The sequence below is a fragment of the Peromyscus maniculatus genome, chromosome 4, assembly GCF_049852395.1.
Source record: "Peromyscus maniculatus bairdii isolate BWxNUB_F1_BW_parent chromosome 4, HU_Pman_BW_mat_3.1, whole genome shotgun sequence".
NCBI classification, from domain to species: Eukaryota; Metazoa; Chordata; class Mammalia; order Rodentia; family Cricetidae; genus Peromyscus; species Peromyscus maniculatus.
Window position 1 is genome coordinate 22743319 of NC_134855.1, and position 19189 is coordinate 22762507.

At 35.7% G+C, this 19189-nt stretch overlaps 1 protein-coding gene across 2 annotated transcripts in view; it reads left to right on the plus strand.

The window, feature by feature from the left end:
• Arhgap15 (Rho GTPase activating protein 15) overlaps window positions 1-19189 on the plus strand; it is a 599688-nt gene that overhangs the window by 293241 nt on the left and 287258 nt on the right. For both annotated transcript variants that reach the window (XM_006974294.3, XM_076569381.1), the window contains 2 exons: window positions 4877-4975; window positions 6072-6195. In XM_006974294.3, the coding sequence (XP_006974356.1) occupies window positions 4877-4975; window positions 6072-6195 (223 nt within the window). The remainder of the gene's footprint in view (window positions 1-4876; window positions 4976-6071; window positions 6196-19189) is intronic.

Sequence of the window (19189 nt, forward strand, 5' to 3'; positions counted from 1 at the left end):
TGATGCCAATTCACTAGAATGACATCTTCATTTTCCTCATTTACTTCATTTGCAAAATTACTTTATGATGCAGAAAAGCTGCACTGGAGATGTTTAAGTGCTTTGAGATCACTAAAGCTGGCGTCACTTTGCATATCCAGTGGTAGTGTTCATGTCCTCAATACCCTACAGTTCTGATACAAACAACCTATCATGGCCAACAGTTATACATAACTCCAAGATATAAATGTAGCCACAATAGTTACTCCCTCCCTCCCTGTCGTGAGCATGGTCTGTGCCACTCACAGTGGGACCTAGGATAAGCCATTTTTTATGGTTATTTATCTTGATACGTATATGACCTATGCAGTCAAACAGATTTCCAGTTTTAGGGGTTAGGGCCATATGTCACTAACTTCAAACATTGCTCCTCCTACTTAGTGGATAATTCATCAGTGTTTGTTGATAATTATATGTGTAATCAATTATAAACATGCCCCTTCATATAAATATGCCATAGTCATAGAATTATTGGTAGCATTTATTATGCAACTGGAAAGGTTCTACTTCAGAGAGAAAGGAGCACAATGACACCCCTGGATATACACTAACCACTCCATGAAGGTTTGAAATCAATTAAAAAAGAAGTCAGTAATATGTGCCTATTAAATATTGCTTGCTGGTACATCAATGTACCCATTGATAGTTATCATATTTATTCAGTTATTATTTATAAAAGACTGGTAATGGCTCAAGTCAAATGTGTGCAATGTTTAATCTGTGTAGCCATGAGCAGTTTCAATTGTATTCTTTGTTACTTTTAATTTTCCCATTCTCCACAATAAATCTATATCTCATAATCAGAAAAAGTGAAGATTTAAAAATAGTTCTACACTAATTAATAAAACCAAAGAAATTTTTATTACTATAAATGTAATTTATTACACATAGTTATTTTTCATCCAAATTAAAACTTAATACTGCCTTGTTGCCGAAAGTCCTTGAAAACATCAGAAAGGACAATAGTTAAAAATATAAATGCTATCCCTTTAAAATAAAACATTATTCTTTGACAATGTTCTCAGTTAACATAACAATGTTCAATTCACTTAAAAAATTTCCCACCATATCTCTTATCAGTGGAGTATGGAATTTACAAACTAACCTTTGTCTTCGAAGGCACCAAAGATACAGACCAAAGTCCCATATGCCCATGGGAAACTGACGTCGAATGAATTTCAGAAAAATCCCAGGAATGTGCCTACTCTGCCTGTTGGCCAATAGACTGCTTATATAATTTTTGACATAAATTTATTGCTAAAAAGAATTGAAGTGGATGCATACTTGGAGTAAAACTGACTAAGGCATTGAAAAGGCAGTAGCAGCATCTTTCAGGCACTACCAGTGATGTGTTTTCACCCATGGTTTGCTGTTGTAACCAGTAAATGCTATTTGTACACCTCCCAAGATATAGTGAGGTGAATTTCTCCAGGCAAGTGTTTAAACATATTTATCCTCAACAATGCTAGAGAACTTTGCAAAAGGTGCTTTGCTGACTTGTTACACACACACACCCAAAATGCAGCCTGGTAGAGATGCAGGATTTCATTAGATACTTAACTAGGGAGGGATTCTAAGCAGAAGGGAAGCCAACAGCTTTTACAAAAACTTGCTTTGTTTGCTCTGAGTTTTGTCTTCACTGTCTTAAGCCTGCATCTGCCAAATAGCACATGAGCAAGGGGCACATTAGCATGGGTTAACAGTAGATCCCTTCTGCTTATTATTGTAAAACACTGTACATTGGCATCATGTTCTTTTCAATTAAAAGGTTTAGTAAAAGCTACATTCTTTACTAATGTCCTCCACTGTCACCAGGCCCTGTGTTGAAAAATTGAAGATTCACTAGTTCAAAGTGCAAATATGTTTCACAATCCACTTATCAGAAATTCTTAAGAGGCAAGAATTCAAAAGAAAATAAAAAAGTAGATTGAAAAGCTGAATTAAGTGGACTTTACCCTGCAGAGTTTTGAAAGGTACTTTTCTGTGTGAGTCTGGAATGGAGCAGAACAAAGTCAATTACTGCCTGTAATTAAGAAGTGAATGCATTTAAACTGTAGAGAGCAGTAGCAGTCTTCTCCACACTGCCTAGGAACTCCAAAGATTACTGGGAAGACCGAGAGGAAGATGTGAGCAGGATGCCTCTGATAGGGTGATTCCGAGGAGCTGCATTCATAGATGCCCTTATTCTGGCTTCCCAGAGTGAATTTATAAGTCACTGATTATGTATGATTAATGCTGTAATATATTTAGACAAAGAAACTTTTAAAATACAGCTTGTGTTTGGCTATGTGAGCAGGAAAAAAGCCCATGCTGAACTCTGCATCTAGTACCAAAACGGCAAAGCAGTGCTGAAACCTATTTGCCACAGTTTGAATTTACTAGGGCAAAAACTGAGCTATGCTGGCACTTTTGTTAACCTTTGGGATATAGTAAATCTAATTATATTTTTCTTTTCCTTTTAAATGCTTTTCCTTTTATATTTTTGATAATGTTTTATTTATACTGGTATAACATATTATATACTATGTTGTACTTTGTGCTTGGGAAACTCATTTTTCTTTATGTATAATAACAAATTGTGATGTGTATAAAATATTAATAATCAAAATATTTACATTTAGAATGAAGTTAAAAGTTGAGGACACTATGAGTTTTCTTGTGTTAGTTACAAGTTACCTCGTGTTTTTAGATTTTAGCTTCTGAGGCAGTACTTTAGAAAGTAAATATTTGGGATTTTATGTAAGTAAGGAACATTACAATGGCAATAAGATAATTAGAAAAATATCAGCCTGGCGTTCTTTTCATGGACACATGGCTATTTTGAACCACCCTAAATTTTATATGCCATTTTACTTCAAAAGAGGGAGAAAGAAAGAGTAATTGGCTCCAGTAATCTGTCAGATTTTAGGGTGTGTAATTAATCCTCTTACTTTCCAATTTTTCCCTCTTTATAATTTGGCCACTTCTCTCTTTACTGAAGGAACCAGAATTGACATTGAAACTCATGTCACCTAAGAATGTGTGTGTGGCTGTCCTCAGCAGTATCACATCTCTCAAAAGGCTTCTGAAAATAAATAAGAAATATATATATATATATATATATATATATATATATATATATATATATTCACATGTGTGAAAACAAAAATTTCTTTAAAATCAACATCAGATATTTCTGGAACAAAATATCAGTCTACATGAATTCATATAGAACTGATAGTAAATCTGGAGAATACAGGCCATTTACTGTGTTAAACATTTGTAGCATCCTAAGACATATCCATCTTATATCTACTTCGTGTTACAACACTGACTTAAGTGAGTCAGTGTAACTGTAGAAATTATACTGACCAACAGTCTGAGTCTATCTCCTCATAAGGAGAACTCCTCTCTGCAAACATGCGGTTCTGATTACAATTCCCAGCATACAGAAATGACAGCAAGGGATAGTTAAATATATAGATTCCTATATCGACAGATTGACAAATATTAATATTTATTGTGCTACCAGTCATTTGTCATTGTGACTGATCCAAAAGTGTCAGAATCTTTAGACCAAATAGCCAACATAAGAACATGTATTAAATATTCAAACAATAACTATACTGGTTCACATTAATTGAAATTATATTCTATTTATACCTTGAAAAAATTCCAAGATAATTGTTGTTAAATGTTGCTATAAAAATTATTGAAACCTGCAGAATAAGCTGCCTGGGGTTAACCTTGTCACTGCGGATAGAATTGTTAGCCGCCCTGAAGTGTGATTTATGGTCTTTCTGAACCTGTACCACCTTCCACCATTCACCCATTGGAGCATGTAAGGCTGAGAAGAGGTAACTGGCTCCTGACCGAGTTTCTTGAAATGCCAATCCTCTCAAGTTCTGAAGCCTGGCTTCATATGTGACAGTTGTTGAGAAATGTCTGTCCTCTTGTGACAAAAATAAAGCCAATAAGACAAAAGGAAAATCTTCACAGTTCAGATTGATAGCCTCATACAAAAAGCATGTCCACACCCACTCTAATCAAATTTTCCCCTAACTGGCCTTTTATGTGTGAAATCAAGAGTATTTGTTGCTGTGTTTCTATAGGGTCCTATCCACTATGGGGATTTCTATAGGGAAAGATCCACTATGATTTAAAAAAAAAAATGGATAGCTAGGCTGAGCATTGCCAACTACTTAACAGCACTGAGAGTCTGGAAACTGATGTTGATTTGATACTTTCTAGCAAAGTTTCAAATATGCAAATGAAGCTGTATTCTAATATACTCCCTTTGTGAGGAAATTTGTCTTTTATGACTTTCCTGTAGAGCTTTACTATAGAAAGACAGGAACAGCCAAAAGTTATTCATCTGAGTGATCTTTTTAAAAGTCGGCATTAGTCTCTGGTAAATAATCTGTTTTAGAGCCTACCATAAAAGGAAATCAAATATAGAGATACTATTAGATTTGAAAAAAAACAGACAGGAAAGAGCCAACAGCACAGAGTAAGTTCTGACACACGGGGTGCGTTTCTGTTGGTTTTTAACTTACGTGTTCACTGCCTGTACCCCTCAACTTCCTGTCTTCCTTCTCCTGAAGTCAGAGTAACACAGCATTAGCCCTGCTCTGAGTTAATCTTTCTATTTCTAAAACAATCATGTATTTGTTATGACATGAAAAACACAGTTTACAGAGAGAAGTTCAAAATGACAGTAGTCCTCTTAGTTCCCAGAAAGACAATTACTGGAAAACAAGGAAATATGTCCATGTGATAAACTTGCCCTTGAAAAGGCCTTTTTCGTGTAAGAAATCTATCTAATGTAGTGCTCTTACCTGTCAATTTTTCCTCTCAGATCACAACAGCATCAGGAAATGAGTTCCTTCTCCAGTCAGATATTGACTTCATCATACTGGATTGGTTCCATGCTATCAAAAATGCAATTGACAGATTGGTATGTATTTGTTTGGGCTGTTACATTTATTAATTAAAATATAGTCATTTAAATCTTACTCTCAGGCATACAACATTCACACATCTAAATGGATCCTACAGCTGAGAGATATTAGCTATTTTAAGCTTAATAAAGAACACTAGGAACCTTTCCTGCAGACAGGATTTGTGAGGTAAATGTCATTTAATTTCTCTCCTTCAAAACTGCAGTGTTCTTTTTCTAGAATAGCATGGGCATTCATTTACTGGAGGTTGTAAAAAGCACACAAGCACTTCAAAACTACTGCAGTTTTACATTTTCCATTTATGTAGTCTCTAATATAAATTCTGGAAAGTAAATATCTATGCATTTATGACCTTACTTACTGTTATAATACCACAAATAAAAATCATTTATACTTGTTTTTATTATTTTCTCGCTAAGCTAGAATATTTGTCTCATGAATGATAGATACCTAGAACTTCAGAAAACTGGCTTAATAACATATCCAGAGTATGTGTTTTAAAGGCTCAAATTATTTAAAGCTGTTTCTTATTGACGTAATTTCACCTCACTAATATTTATAAAATTATATGGAAAAATACTTCTGAGAGCTCTTAATATCCTAAAAAATAGGATAATATATTTAAAATCTTTCATTATATCCATATAAGATCAAACTTTACAGATTAAAATAGTCTTCTCATGCTGTCAACAGAGTCCCCATATAAAGACAGCAAACACATGGATTATTAACTTTAAATATGGAGTGTAGGGCCAGAAAATCTGAATTTGAACACAGATCCTATTTACTAGCTGTATGGTTTGGGAAAGGTGGGTTCTTTTCTTTCTGTTTCCTCAGTATTAATAATGTTGCTAAATGTGGGCCCTGCAGAATGTCTGAGAGGATTAACTGAGTTAACTCAAAGCATTTAGTAAGTACTATTTAGATGTATGCATGAGTGTAAGCATTGTGCTTAGTGTAGAGGCCATTATCACAAAATAATTAACTTTTTCCAAAGTCCGGCTAAATTTGCATGAAGATAAAACACAGAACAGTTTGGTGAATCTTCTCTTCCTAAGTCAAATTATTCAAGTTACTGCTTATTATTTCTAGCCGAAGAATCCAAGTTGCCCATCCCTGGAGTTGTTCAGTTTCCAGAGATCCTCCAGTACTGAACTGTTGAGTCACTGCCACAGTCACAGGAAAGAAGAGAAACCAGAGAACAGGAAGTCTTTCAGTGAGTGTTTTCTCTGACTTGCTTCTTCTACCTCTGTCTAAATGCAGTGCTTATGAAATACAAATGCATAAAGACAAGATGTGAGCCAAAGCCAGACTGTGCTTTGCAAGGTTTGTAGCCATTTCTTACCTAGGGATCATGCGCTGGAGGGCAGTCTGGGCTTTCTGCTCACATCGTTGTTGGTAATGTCTTTTTAGAAAATAATTGTTCCAAGGTCATGGTCTCTGCTTACAGCAAACCTCTGAATCTCTGAGTAATAACCATGGAGTTCAGATTGGTGATTGATTTTAAGAGTGGGAAATGTCAAGCATCTGGCATGCTGACCATTTGATTTTCATACATTAAAGACACAAGTGACCACCACAGTTGGCTCCACTAAGCCAACAGCCTATGCAACTATTCATCCACACTTCCGGAACACCAGGAAGATTTACAATGTATATCCCAGAGGTGACAGGAAATGTAATGTCTGGATGAGCTGGTTAGTGAAGTTACATACATTTGGAAGTTCCACTTCCAAAACAATTGAATTTGGAGTGAGAACTACTCATACCACTTGCATTATGATCTTCAAAAAACTTAATTCTTTTTTTAACCATCCTACTTCTTTCTCAACAAAAGGAGATTAGAACAAGTTACATTTATCTCACCAAGTAAAATGGAGTCCTAGACTTCTGAAAGCACATGTAGATATATTTCGTGTCAGAGAAACCAATTCCTCAGTTGTAAAAACTATAGCATCTTTCTGAACCTTCTATCTAGTTATTTTTAGCCATTTTTCTCTGAATAGAGGTATATGTAGTTGGATCCTAGCATTTGAAACTTAAGAACAAGTCAGTAAGTTAAAACACCTCAATACATGTAGTGTAACTAAAAATGTGTAATAAATGTCATTTTACACATATGTCATTAGGAAAGTATGTGTATGTGCGGCAATGTGTCTTTCAAAGCTGAATTAATTGTTAGGATCCACAGTTCTCGATGTTACAGGAAAAGCTGAGTAGAGATGACTTTTTGAAAGAAGACATTGTTGGAAGGCCTATGACACACTTTTCTCCAACTCCCCAAGGCTGATTCAGCCAGCCATTTGTGTAAGGCTGCAGCTGAAGAAGTCGTTGCTGTCTATGTCTACAGGGTACATGGAGTATTGATGGAGACTCAGCAATGTCTGTTAGAAGATTTTATTTAGAGTTAATTTCATTTCAATAATGTTTTCCTTTAATTCTTGAGTTTTCCCCTTTCATTTCCCATGGCATAAGGTATAAGGTAAGATTACAGCGTTAGAATTCAGTTGTGAGTACATGTTTAACGTTAATTATGTAAATATTTTGTAGTAAACACACAAGGGTTTGTGACTCAGTGATTAGAGGATCTGAAATCAGAGATTTAATTACAGCTGTGAAAGAGAACTTGACTTGCTTCAAAACCCTGAAGCAATGGGAAAAAATTCACAACAACATGTTTGAGAAACTGAGGCTAACATGTACTGTATTGAACAGTAATTACATTAAAAGTTTAGAATGTTTCTTAGAAAAAATTCTATGAGAAGAATACTCGGTCTTTCTTTGTATTTTCTCTCCCCCCTTCCCCCCCCCCCCCCCCTCCCGCCCATTGGGAAAGACAATCATTTATTTAGTATGAGAGCAAAGTCATTCTTGTCTAAAGATAAGGGGAGAGGCAGGTATTTATTCAAGTCCTTAATTATACAAAGACTTTTAAGTTAAAATAGCACTAATACAACACAGCATTTTAATACAGTACTGTATAAGACAGTACAGTACTCCTGATGCTGTTCTAAGTACTTATCTTATACCGACTCATCAATCCAAAGAAACTATTACCATTTTTAAATCCTATATTTTAAATGTGTTAGCCAAGGCATCTAGAATGGTGGTAATGTGTGTAAGACAGTTAAGATACACAAGTCAAACTCAAGCAATCTGCTTTCACAACCTGCTCTTGAACAAATAAATGTTAATTTGTTTCAAACTTGAACTTGGGTGGACATTTGCTTAAAAGTGAAAATAAAATCTGTATAAGCAGTTAACTTAAATCAAGACACCAACACTTTTAGATTAATTTTACTATTAAAGTAAAAAGTCCATTTAGTCTTGAATGCTAATCATAATTTTCAAAAATATTTCATATCTTTATCTTCTTGGTTATGTATAGTTGTAAGACTTCTTTCAAAATAGGACACAGTTAATCACTGTTTAAACTAAGTTACATCTTATCTTAAGTGTATATTCATCTTCACTTGAAAGGCATAGTGATTGACCTATCCACAACATATTAAATTAGACCATGGATTTGAAATCACTGCTAGCATATTTTATATTTGATTTATTTAAAACTTCTTTTTCAAGTAGGAATTCCCCTGTGTGGAACCATTCTGAACTAGGTCTTATACTGGAACACCCAAAGTTTAGGTTTCTGAAATCATACATTATGTTTTAAGTCACTGTCTGGAGATTAAATAATTATGTGGACTCACATTCACAGTAACTTCTTCCTTATTAGTAGTCCAAGCACAAACTGTATTGTCTGTGTGCTGCCTTTGGCTTCCTGTGCCCTTGATGTTCCCACGAGTTTTGTCGCCAAGATTGTAAGCAGATAAAGCCAGAATTACTTTTTTTAAAAGGCATGTGAACATCATTAGCAACTAACAGGTGGTCATCTCTTTGTCCAGTTTTTCCGATTAACATGGGAAAAATATGTTCTCCCAAATGAGTGAATTCAGAAAGTTGAGTTAAAATATACTTTCCTTTCAAAAATATGATTCCAACCTGCCAACACTATCAAGTACTAATCGGATATTTTAAGATATCAGTTGAGTCTAACAGACAAGAAGCCAGAAAATTCAATGAGAGGGCCAAATCTCTGTGAGAAATTCAGGACAGCAGCCTGGGAGGAGAGCAGGAGATCAGCTCCCTAGGGAAGGCTGCTATGGAAAGTGAAGAGTCAGTCAGACACAGTGCTCACAGATTTCTCCAAGGAGAGAGAGAGTCTCTCCCACTGATGGAGAGAGGAAAGGCCCAAATATAATCATGGCATCAGATTACTTGGGAGAGCTTTTTTAACTTTTCCAAGTGTTCCTTTCCAGATCTATAAAAATGGGTCTGATAACATCCTTCTAGGATCATGTGAAATTTTGAAATTAGAGATGTAAATACTTAGTTCACAGCAGGCACTCAATAAATAGGAGCTCTTTTATTATCCTCTATGTCTCCAAGCAGATGGCACCAAGAAGGGTATGAGCCAAGGGTGGTGTCTGATGGAAGGCTGGAGCAGGGCACACATACTCTACATCCTTCTCCCTGAGGGTACAGGAAATACAGGAGATGAGCCAGAATTGGATACGGGAGTCATAGCTGCAAAAGTCTAAATATGAGCAGCTGGTCCTTCCCCTGGCACCTCACCAGGTGAAAATGGCAGCCAGGGCATTCTTGGGAGCAGCACGTCAGGACCCAGTAGAAGGGAGCCAAGAGATGCCCTTGATTACTTAATGCCCAGAAGAGCATGTCATTAAGAAGTCCTGGTTAATGGAAAGCTTCAGCATCCAGCAAGTACTTCAGACAAAGCTCTGGTTTATTCCCGTATTCACAGTCACTGAATATGAACGTTGCTTCTTAGCAAATACCACTAAAATGTACACAAAATTCTTGTATTCAGTTGTCTTTGCCTTCAAATAAAGACAGAGAGACAAACAGATAGAAAATATGGCCCTTCTGTAGTAATCTATCTCATGATTATAAAATTGCCAAACTATAAAATCTGCAAGTGTGAAGGATAAATTTTATATAAAACATCTTCAACTTTATAAATGTACGAACTCAAAATTAACATGTTTTAAAAGTCACATGGTAAAAGAACTTGCCGGGCGGTGGTGGCGCACGCCTTTAATCCCAGCACTCGGGAGGAAGAGCCAGGCAGATCTCTGTGAGTTCGAGGCCAGCCTGGGCTACCCAGTGAGTTCCAGGAAAGAAGCAAAGCTACACAGAGAAACCCTGTCTCGAAAAACCAAAAAAAAAAAAAAAAGGAAAAAAAAAAGAACTAAAAGAAAATGCATTTCCATTTGATTTTTTTTAATAAGATATAAATACATTTTGGCAAAATCCTAGAAGTATTTCAATGCAGTCTTCTCAGTTTCATACACCTTCATGATGGTATGCCATAACAAGGTTATGGGAATGAAGACAGGGACAGATGTCTTGAATGAGATATGAATACAATGCTGAAGGTTAAACATCTGAAAACCTCTATGGTGCCCTGGTATAACCATTATCATACTGAGTGAAAACAAATTTGATAGACAAGCAGTGATGTTTTGTAATGCTCTAAATAATCATATTTGTCATCAGCAATAGCTGAAAGTATGGTCTCATTGTAAACTGGTTGCTCAGATCTTGACCCCTGTTCCTATACATATAGGAAATCATATATAAGGCACAAATCACATTGGACCTCCTGTAGCCATTTACAGGTGAGGAATGGTTCATTCTGATTTCACCCCTAGATAAATGGGACTTGGCCCCTAGAACTGGGACTTCCCAGTAACATCATTTCTATACAGTTTGTTTCCTAGTCTCTCAGACCTACAACAATTCCACCAAAGCAATGAGGATCTCAGAATGGTTCTAAATAACAAAACCACAGAAGTGGCAGGAAAGTGATATAGTACCTCTAAACCAGGATGAACAGTATGGGGCAAAGACGACAAAGCCTGGAAAGGAAGGTTTTGCAGCATGTCAGGAAATGAGTCTCCAGCAAGGCCAGATCTGGATATAACGGTAGATTAAGTCTGGTATCATCCCAACAACTAACTTACTGGATCTAGGTGGTGAATGTACAATTTATAATGATACTATCTCTTTCATCTTTTCTGTTTATATTTTAATGTTTTTCAATTAAACACTGACACACACAAAGTTAGAAATTAGGCATTTCTGTCATTCAGTAAAAGAATATTTACATTTTAAAATTGTAATATGAAAACTTTTAAGGAAAGATCTAATTTTCTTTATGATTAATAGTAAGACCTTTTAAATACAATCTTGATAACTCATTTTTTTCCTACTCTTCCCCAAACCCAGTATTTTTTTATCCTTATGACCCTATGGCCTTTATGATAAATATATAATTAAGAAAACTTGTAATATGTTTGTTATTATCCCAAATTGAAAAGTCATACTATTTTCTCAGATAAACATGTAATTAGCAGTTATTTGAGACACACACTGAGAAGCCTGTCCTGGAGACTCATAAAAATACATATCGTAAAGGTTTTCTTATTATGAATTTTATATGAAACAGTATAACCCTGCCAATGCTTGAAAATAATAAGATGAATAAGCCATCTGCCAAGAAAGAAAAAAAACAATATTACTCTTTTCAGAGATAAATCAAATCTAGTTACAAAGAAAAATAAAAGATCTTACCTGAAAAAAACTCATAATGTTTGCGTAGATTACTGTGGGTTATCATGTCATTGGAAGATTGGAAGGACAAATCCTCTTAATAAAGTACTATGGTCATTCACCTTAGTTTTCCCCCTCAACTCTACCCCACCCCACCCCCCAAAAAATAAAGAATGTCACTTGTGGCACCAGTTTTATTCAATAGCACTTGAGGAAAACTATTGAACAAAAATATAAAAGAAATCAATAATTTCAGTTATTTAAAGACTATCTGTTCATTTGATCATATTCCGTAGATTAAAGGAGCTCTTTGTTGAAAAATAGTTCAGATGACTTATAAAATATACATTAAAATGTTATTGAGGCTAGTGTTTAAATTCACGAAAGAAAAACATTAAAGATTAAATGCATTCTTGATAACCAGGCATCTGAATACATTTGTCCAAACACTGTTATTTACAAAGTTTCAGGACTACACCAGGCACCTATGTGACCTTGCTTATATTGCTATGTGTCTTCATGATAGCTAGCAGCAATCTCAAACTTTCGTAGAACCCATAAATTGTAATTTTTTTCAAAACATTTAGTTCCCTATGAATCATTAGATACTAGGACTTAGTTGTGAGCTGAGCAAAGCAAGTTCTGATGAATCTCTTCTTTCCCATCTAGGGGGCTGATCTTACCCTCTGCCCTTTGGGCATCCAAGGCCATGCATCTTGAAGCATGAGCTGTTCTCAAGTCCCTGTAACCCTTTGGGTGTTCCGTCACTAGATCACCCCATCTACTTCTTGACCCTGGCAGTAACACTGTGACCATATTTCTCCTTAGATGAACTGCAGTTAATCAATTTCTGATTTCATTAGGTCAAGCGTCAACTTTCTTTCAATAATAGGCCAAATCCAGAGGGCTCTTTGCTCTGCTCTCCAGCAATATTTCCTAAATGTTAGTACACTGTTGTGATTATAAACAAAAGAAAATAATACTCTTTGAACTCCTCTAAAAGTTTTATCCTCTCTACTCCATGACAGAGAATAGGCACATGTTAACAGTTTATTATGAAGTTAAGCATAGGATTGTCACTCATTATTGTCAACTAAATTTAAAGTGCCCTTTCTAAGCATGATATTTGAAGCTTTCTTACATTCTCAGCTTTCTGTGTTAAGAAAACACTGTTTTGGATGCAAAAGATCATTTATTCTTTCTGTACTCAAGATTCATGCGGTCCACCCACTCACTTTGTCTCTATACTACTTGTATCATGATTCCTCAAAAGCCTAAAAGAATGTAACTTTCTTTTTAAGGTATTTTGTAGGATGTTGGAATGGGTTCCCCAATATGTTTGGAAAAGTATTCATTGTAAACATAGAACCTTCAGCGTGTTTTCAGAAAATAAGTTTGTTTCTTGTTATTCATAGTATATCCCCCATCCTTTAAGGAAAGTCAGGTACTAGTTCCACTAAACAATATGACATAAATCTAAAAACAACAAATATATTACTTGAAATTTATAAAAAAAATGTGAGCTATAACATCAAGATTTTTTTCTTAGAGAAATTGTTCATGTATATTTTGATTGTTTAAATAATAACTAAAGGCAATATCCCTACTTTTTAACTCTCTTGCTGAAAATAGATGTGTCATAATTGTACACAAAATCAATTGGCTTAAAAATGTAGACAAAATGTGAGATGTCATGACTATAAGTAAATATAAGACCAAGATTTTGCAGTGGGTAGTAATCATGGTGTCACACACCTATAATCCCGGCACTCAAGAGACACATGCTAGAAGATCAGAAGTTCCAGACCATTCTCTTTTACATATTATGTTCAAGGTCACTTTTAGAAAAAAACGAAGAAGGAAACAGAAACAAAAACATCCTTCTATCAGACATAGAATCTTCCAGAGCCCAAAACTGAGCTTGAAGAATAAAAACAGTTTCTTCTCCTCTACCTACTTCTTGTGTTGCTTTTCAAATGTTTGCACTCAAACTAGTACAATGGGAACACATAATTCCACTGTACCTTTATAAACAGTTCTGCATTGTCTGTGCCTTCTTCTCAAGGTGTACCCACCCCCTAAGTCTGGGACTCCCAATTTGTTTTCCAGGGAAATGATCTAATGACCCTGATCCACAGCTGAGCTTGCTGACATCACCTCATGTTACTCCCTCATCCCACTGAGCTAACTTCCCTTAGTCTCAGCTCAGGCCACATCTCTCAATATTCTATTTTTACATTCTATTGTGTTTTAAAGAATGGTGATGGTTCATACCCATTCTTGAGGCTTTTTTATGTGCACTGATTTTAAATTTTTAACATTATATTTGAGTCAGTAAAATATAATGATATTTCCAATGTAGGAAAGGTAATATTTTTGACAATTTTTGCAAACTATGAAGATAATTCTCTCGAGCCTATTTATAGAAATCCAACTTAAATTACGAGTTGCAGAAATTCTCATCCTCATCACATTTTTTAAAAGCTAGATGGAATTATATAAGAAATATGGGTGTAAGAGTTAGAAGTTTTGAGTACCTCTGTTTTGTTTTGATTTGGTTTGGTTTGGTTTCATAGGTGAGAAAGGAGTTTATTTGACTTACATTTCCAGGTCATAGTCCATCATTGAAGGAAGTCAGAACAGGGACTCAAGCAGGAACTTGTAACAGAAACTATGGAGTAACACCATTTACTAGTTCACTCTTTGGCTCATGTTTAGGTAGCTTTCTTAAACATTCGAAGATTACCTGCCCAGGGAATGGAGGATACAACGTGGCCTGGAGCCTTTATCAATTAACAATAAAGATGCTAACAGACTTGCCTATGAATCAGTTGGATTTGGGCAGCATTTCAATTAAGACTCCCTTCTCAATGGCCTCTAGGGTGTGTCAAGTTGACGATTAAGGCTAACTGGGACAGATGCTAATACACAGGCTTTTCAACTTTATATACTTGAGTACCATTTTTAACCCAAAATACACAGCTATATGATTTAGATACATTTTTAAATGTCCTAAAATTGAATTGCTATGTAAATATAATAGATATTTCAATGTAATTATTAAATAATACAAAGGAAAATCTGGATATTATGGAAATATATGCACTAGATGTAAGAGTAATGTAAAATCATGGTTTAAGTATATCTAAGGTATTTGTAAATTTTATATTGTTATATAAATACTTGATACAATGATTTCTATGAGTGAATTTTGAGTAAAGCATTTTTGTCTACTATAAATCCACCAGTTTCTATATTTAGAGCCCAGAGCAAAAATGTGCTTATTTAACTCATTTTCGTTAGTTCTTTGATAATTTCATACAATGTATTTTGATCCACTTCCATATATTCTTGAATTTATAGTTTTCACTAGATGATGGCTAACCCACCTCAGTCTTCACTTTGAAGGAAAACGTGCTCTTTTTCTCCCACTGTCTCTCAGCTCCACAATTATCACTAAGCCTTCAGAGGAGGTTGTTTAATATAGATATCTGGCTTAGGGTTGAATATTCTAGGATCTTTATTCTCTGCACCTTGACTAGTCTCTATGTTAATTGCCATATACTACACAAAGAAGCTTTTTTGATGATAGTTGACCCATACACCAATCTCTAGGTACTAATGATATATCATTAAGAGTCATTTTAATGCCATGTCCATTTAAAAGAGTAATAACTGTAAGTTCTCCCCTGGGGCTTGTAACCTGTCTAAACACAGTTTCTTAGTCCTGATAACAGTTCCAGGTATGGGCTTTAACTTATGGAAGGAGCCCTAACTCCAACAAGAAAATGGTTGGTTACTCACATGATATTCATGTCACTATTGTACGTAAGCTGGCATGTGTTGCAAAGCCAGTCATTACTATACAATTCACAGCTGGTTAAGATTAGTGATTTTGTCTTCCTTCTGGTAACATCCATAACATCTTTTAGTATTATGAAGGCTATCCAGTGCATCAAAAGCTTCCAGGTCAGTAGCAGCTTGGTTTCTTAATGTGTGTGGTGCCTTCAGCAACAGGCTCTTACTATCATGTTCTTGAGAATAACTAAGAGCATTGGAAATGACTTGTTTGGAGGGTCTATAGGCTTTCTTGCCAACAACTCCAAAAGAGGTAACCTGTTCTTGGCACTACATTTAGTATTTGTTATCTTCTAGTGTCTAGTAAAGGTATTGTTGCCCTACTACAGAGTAATTCCATATAAAATCTTTTTATAAATATTTATGTATAAATTTTAAGAAGCTTCTACAGTGGTAGGTTTCCATATAATTTTTGAAATGTCTTTAGTGTTAGTTGTCTTTCTATATATTTTGCTATAAAATAAGTGCAGAATAAGCAAATGCATAATCTGTCCAAGATATACTTCAATCATTCAGTTGAGTTGGGATATCACATTTACTTTTATTTTCTGTTTCCTTACGGGATTTGGTGTGCCAAAGGGAATAATGTCCTTCAAATATATGGGCTTTTATTATCTTATAAGGAGTAAAGTGAAAGTCTCTAAATGTCATATTTCATAAAAGTCAAGTCTGTTGAACAACTATCAAACATGCCTGGATACCCACCATGTGCCCTGTATCCAAGATACCATTCTGTCTGGGTGAGATAATCCTAGCTGACTAAGGAATTCATCATTTACTTAATCCAGAATCACCTTGAGCCACTAGATTGTGAGTTCCTAAGGGAAATATGGCGTGACCTTCTGAAGCTTACTTCTTCCCATCCTAGTTTTTTAGAAAGCAGTCTGAAGCACCAGTATGTTCATGTTAACAACAAAGTGAGTAAGTAAATAACCAAGCAAATGAGGGTAGAGTCCCAAAGAAAGTATCAAATTGATGTTCACACAGTAAAGGGAAAGGTCCTTCTAGAAGGCTGTTTCTGAAAAATAAGTTTGTATTTAGAGAACAAACATTTGAATGGCATCCTGCACATAAAAGTAGTAACTGGAAGGTTGTCAGAAAACAGAAAACAAGTATCCTCAAATTTAATGCTACTGTGAAACTGTGGGAGCCTTTCAAATGTAGAAGAAAGAATGATAGGGAAATAATATGAATATATATTAGAATAGGAATCAGAGAGCCAGAGAACAGGGTTAGGGGCAGAGATTTCTGAACCTACAGGGTGTAAACATTAGGGAAACAACTGTAGGTCTGCTTGGCAAGCGAGATTGAACTATTTGGCACTGTGGCCTTTGTACTGAAAGCCATAGGAGTGTAATAACATGCTACAATGTAGGCAAAAGAAACACACAGGAACTAACCGGTCTGGTTTCTTAAAGTAACCATTTCTACAGCTAGAAAACAATGAAAGATCAGAGGTAAGAAAATGCTGCAGCAGACCAAGTAACAGATGCTGCAGGCCCAAGCAAGCAGTGGGAACAGAAACAGACTCCAACGATTTCTGAGAAGGTGGCAGGTTTTCCTGAAACATATTGGAAGGATTCTTGACAGTTCCAAAAATTCCATTTCTTCTGTGTCTTCAAAAATATAAGATGGAAAGTTCAGCAGAGTTTGCATATAACCACTGGTTTTCAGAACTTACAGTCTTGCTACACAAAATGTGGTCAAGGGACCGGTGACAATCATATTCTGGGAGCTTTGTAATAGGAAAGACTGGATTCCCAACACCCAACCCAAACACACTGAGCAGAGACTGCATTTCTTTAAAATTCATTATTTTATGGTTTATTTATGTGTATTGCATATGCCTGTGGGTACCCTAGAAAGCCAGACAAGGACATCAGATCTCATAGAGCTGATTTTTCAGGTAGTTGTGAGTCACCTGAAATGGGTGCTGTGAATTGAACTGGAAAAGCCACAAACTCAGTCATTTACCAGCCCCAGGAGACTACATTTTAATAGATAAGCTATATACATATTAAAGTCTGATAAATACTTTACCACATTAAAAAAAAAAACAAAAAACAGAAAACAAAACAAAACAAAACAAAGACAAACCTCCCTAAATCAGTTTGCAAAAGGCCAGAGCCTGAGCACTTTGGAGCATTGCCTAAATGCATCTATCCTGGATGGAGTTGAGTTGGCCACTTCCTGACAATGCATGGCTTGAGATGGTGAATACTCATTGCATCTCATAGATTTCTACAGAATCAAGAGCTACTCTTCTTGTGCACAACCGCTTGCACTACAGCCATCATCATTACCCTGAACACTGAAATGGCAGGGCAAAGGACAGCAGCAATAACACAAACATGACTCTAAAATTAACCTGAACTCATCAAAATAAAGAGATAATAAACCAGTCATATCAGCAAGTCCATGAAATATTCCATTAATTTTCTGGAATTCCACATGCAGAGTGGATTTGAAATTCTGTTTACCCTTCACCTTCCACACAAGTCCTGTTCCGAGAATATAAATTCCCACAAGTATCCTCTGGTAGTTAATTCACTTCTCCAAGGGCAAGAATAATGATATTTGATTCTTTAGGTGACTTAATTTTTGTGTTAGTTCTTGAGTACTGTAATTCACTTCCCATCAACCTTTCAGGTTAGATGTCTTAATCTAGATGATTCACTGCTCAGCTGCTGTATTACTACCTAGAGCTAGCTTATTAGCATTTCCGTGGTGCCTGCCAAAACAACCAAGGCTCAACAAGCTATACTTAAGTTAAGTTGTTTGGAAAAGGTGCAAAGAAAACAAAAATAGGCTCACATTTGAGTTCCCATAAACAGAGTGGGCAAACTTAGAATGAGGTCTGTTGAAGCTTTCTAGGAGCATATGATTGCATCTCTAGGAAAAACCGATAGTGATTATTTCTGAGATAAAACATCACCTCATGTTTGTAAATCTAGGAAGTAAAGACGAAAATGGACAAATGATAAATATCTTCTCAATGGATTTGACTAAAAAGTTGTTCCTAAATATCAAGTCTCTTAAAATGTCATTTTGTGCGGTGAGAAGACAGGCTGTACCGTCTGGAGAGCTTCACTTTTTTAGCTTCATACTTCAGGACAGCTTACACGGGAATACTTAACATTCTTTTTTTCTAGTAAGTGCCTGCATTTGTTGTTGCTATCCCGTGCCTTATTTTTAAATTGAGCGTAGCTGATTTCCATGGCAAGATTTGGCTGAGAACCTAAAGAATTTTGTTTAACTCATTTTTACTGGGCAAAATCCAGAATGTTAGTCAAGAAGCATTGATCACTCGTGAGTGAAAACATTAAAAATTTCTTTACCTTCCATAATGGTAGGTCACTAAGGTATTTTAAGAAGTGAACTCACATAATAGCCTTTCTTATTGTAAAGTCAATAAAATTTTTATTTAAAGGACTTATTTAAAGGATTCCTTTGCTGTCCATCCAGGTAACTAGGGTTCAAGATTTCTGAAAATAACCCTTTCTCAGAGAAAGGTGTTTACTCCTGCTGTGCTATCAGCCTTGTATTCTTTTCTCGCTCCTTGAATTGAAGACACATAGTCATGACAACTTCAAAGTTCTCCCCCAGAGGATTTCTGGCAATTTCTTCAAACAATTTACTTGAGGAACCGTTTTAAGACAGGCTACTCACTTGGTGATGCTCCACATCTCGGAAGAGTTATGCTTATGTCCGTCACTAAC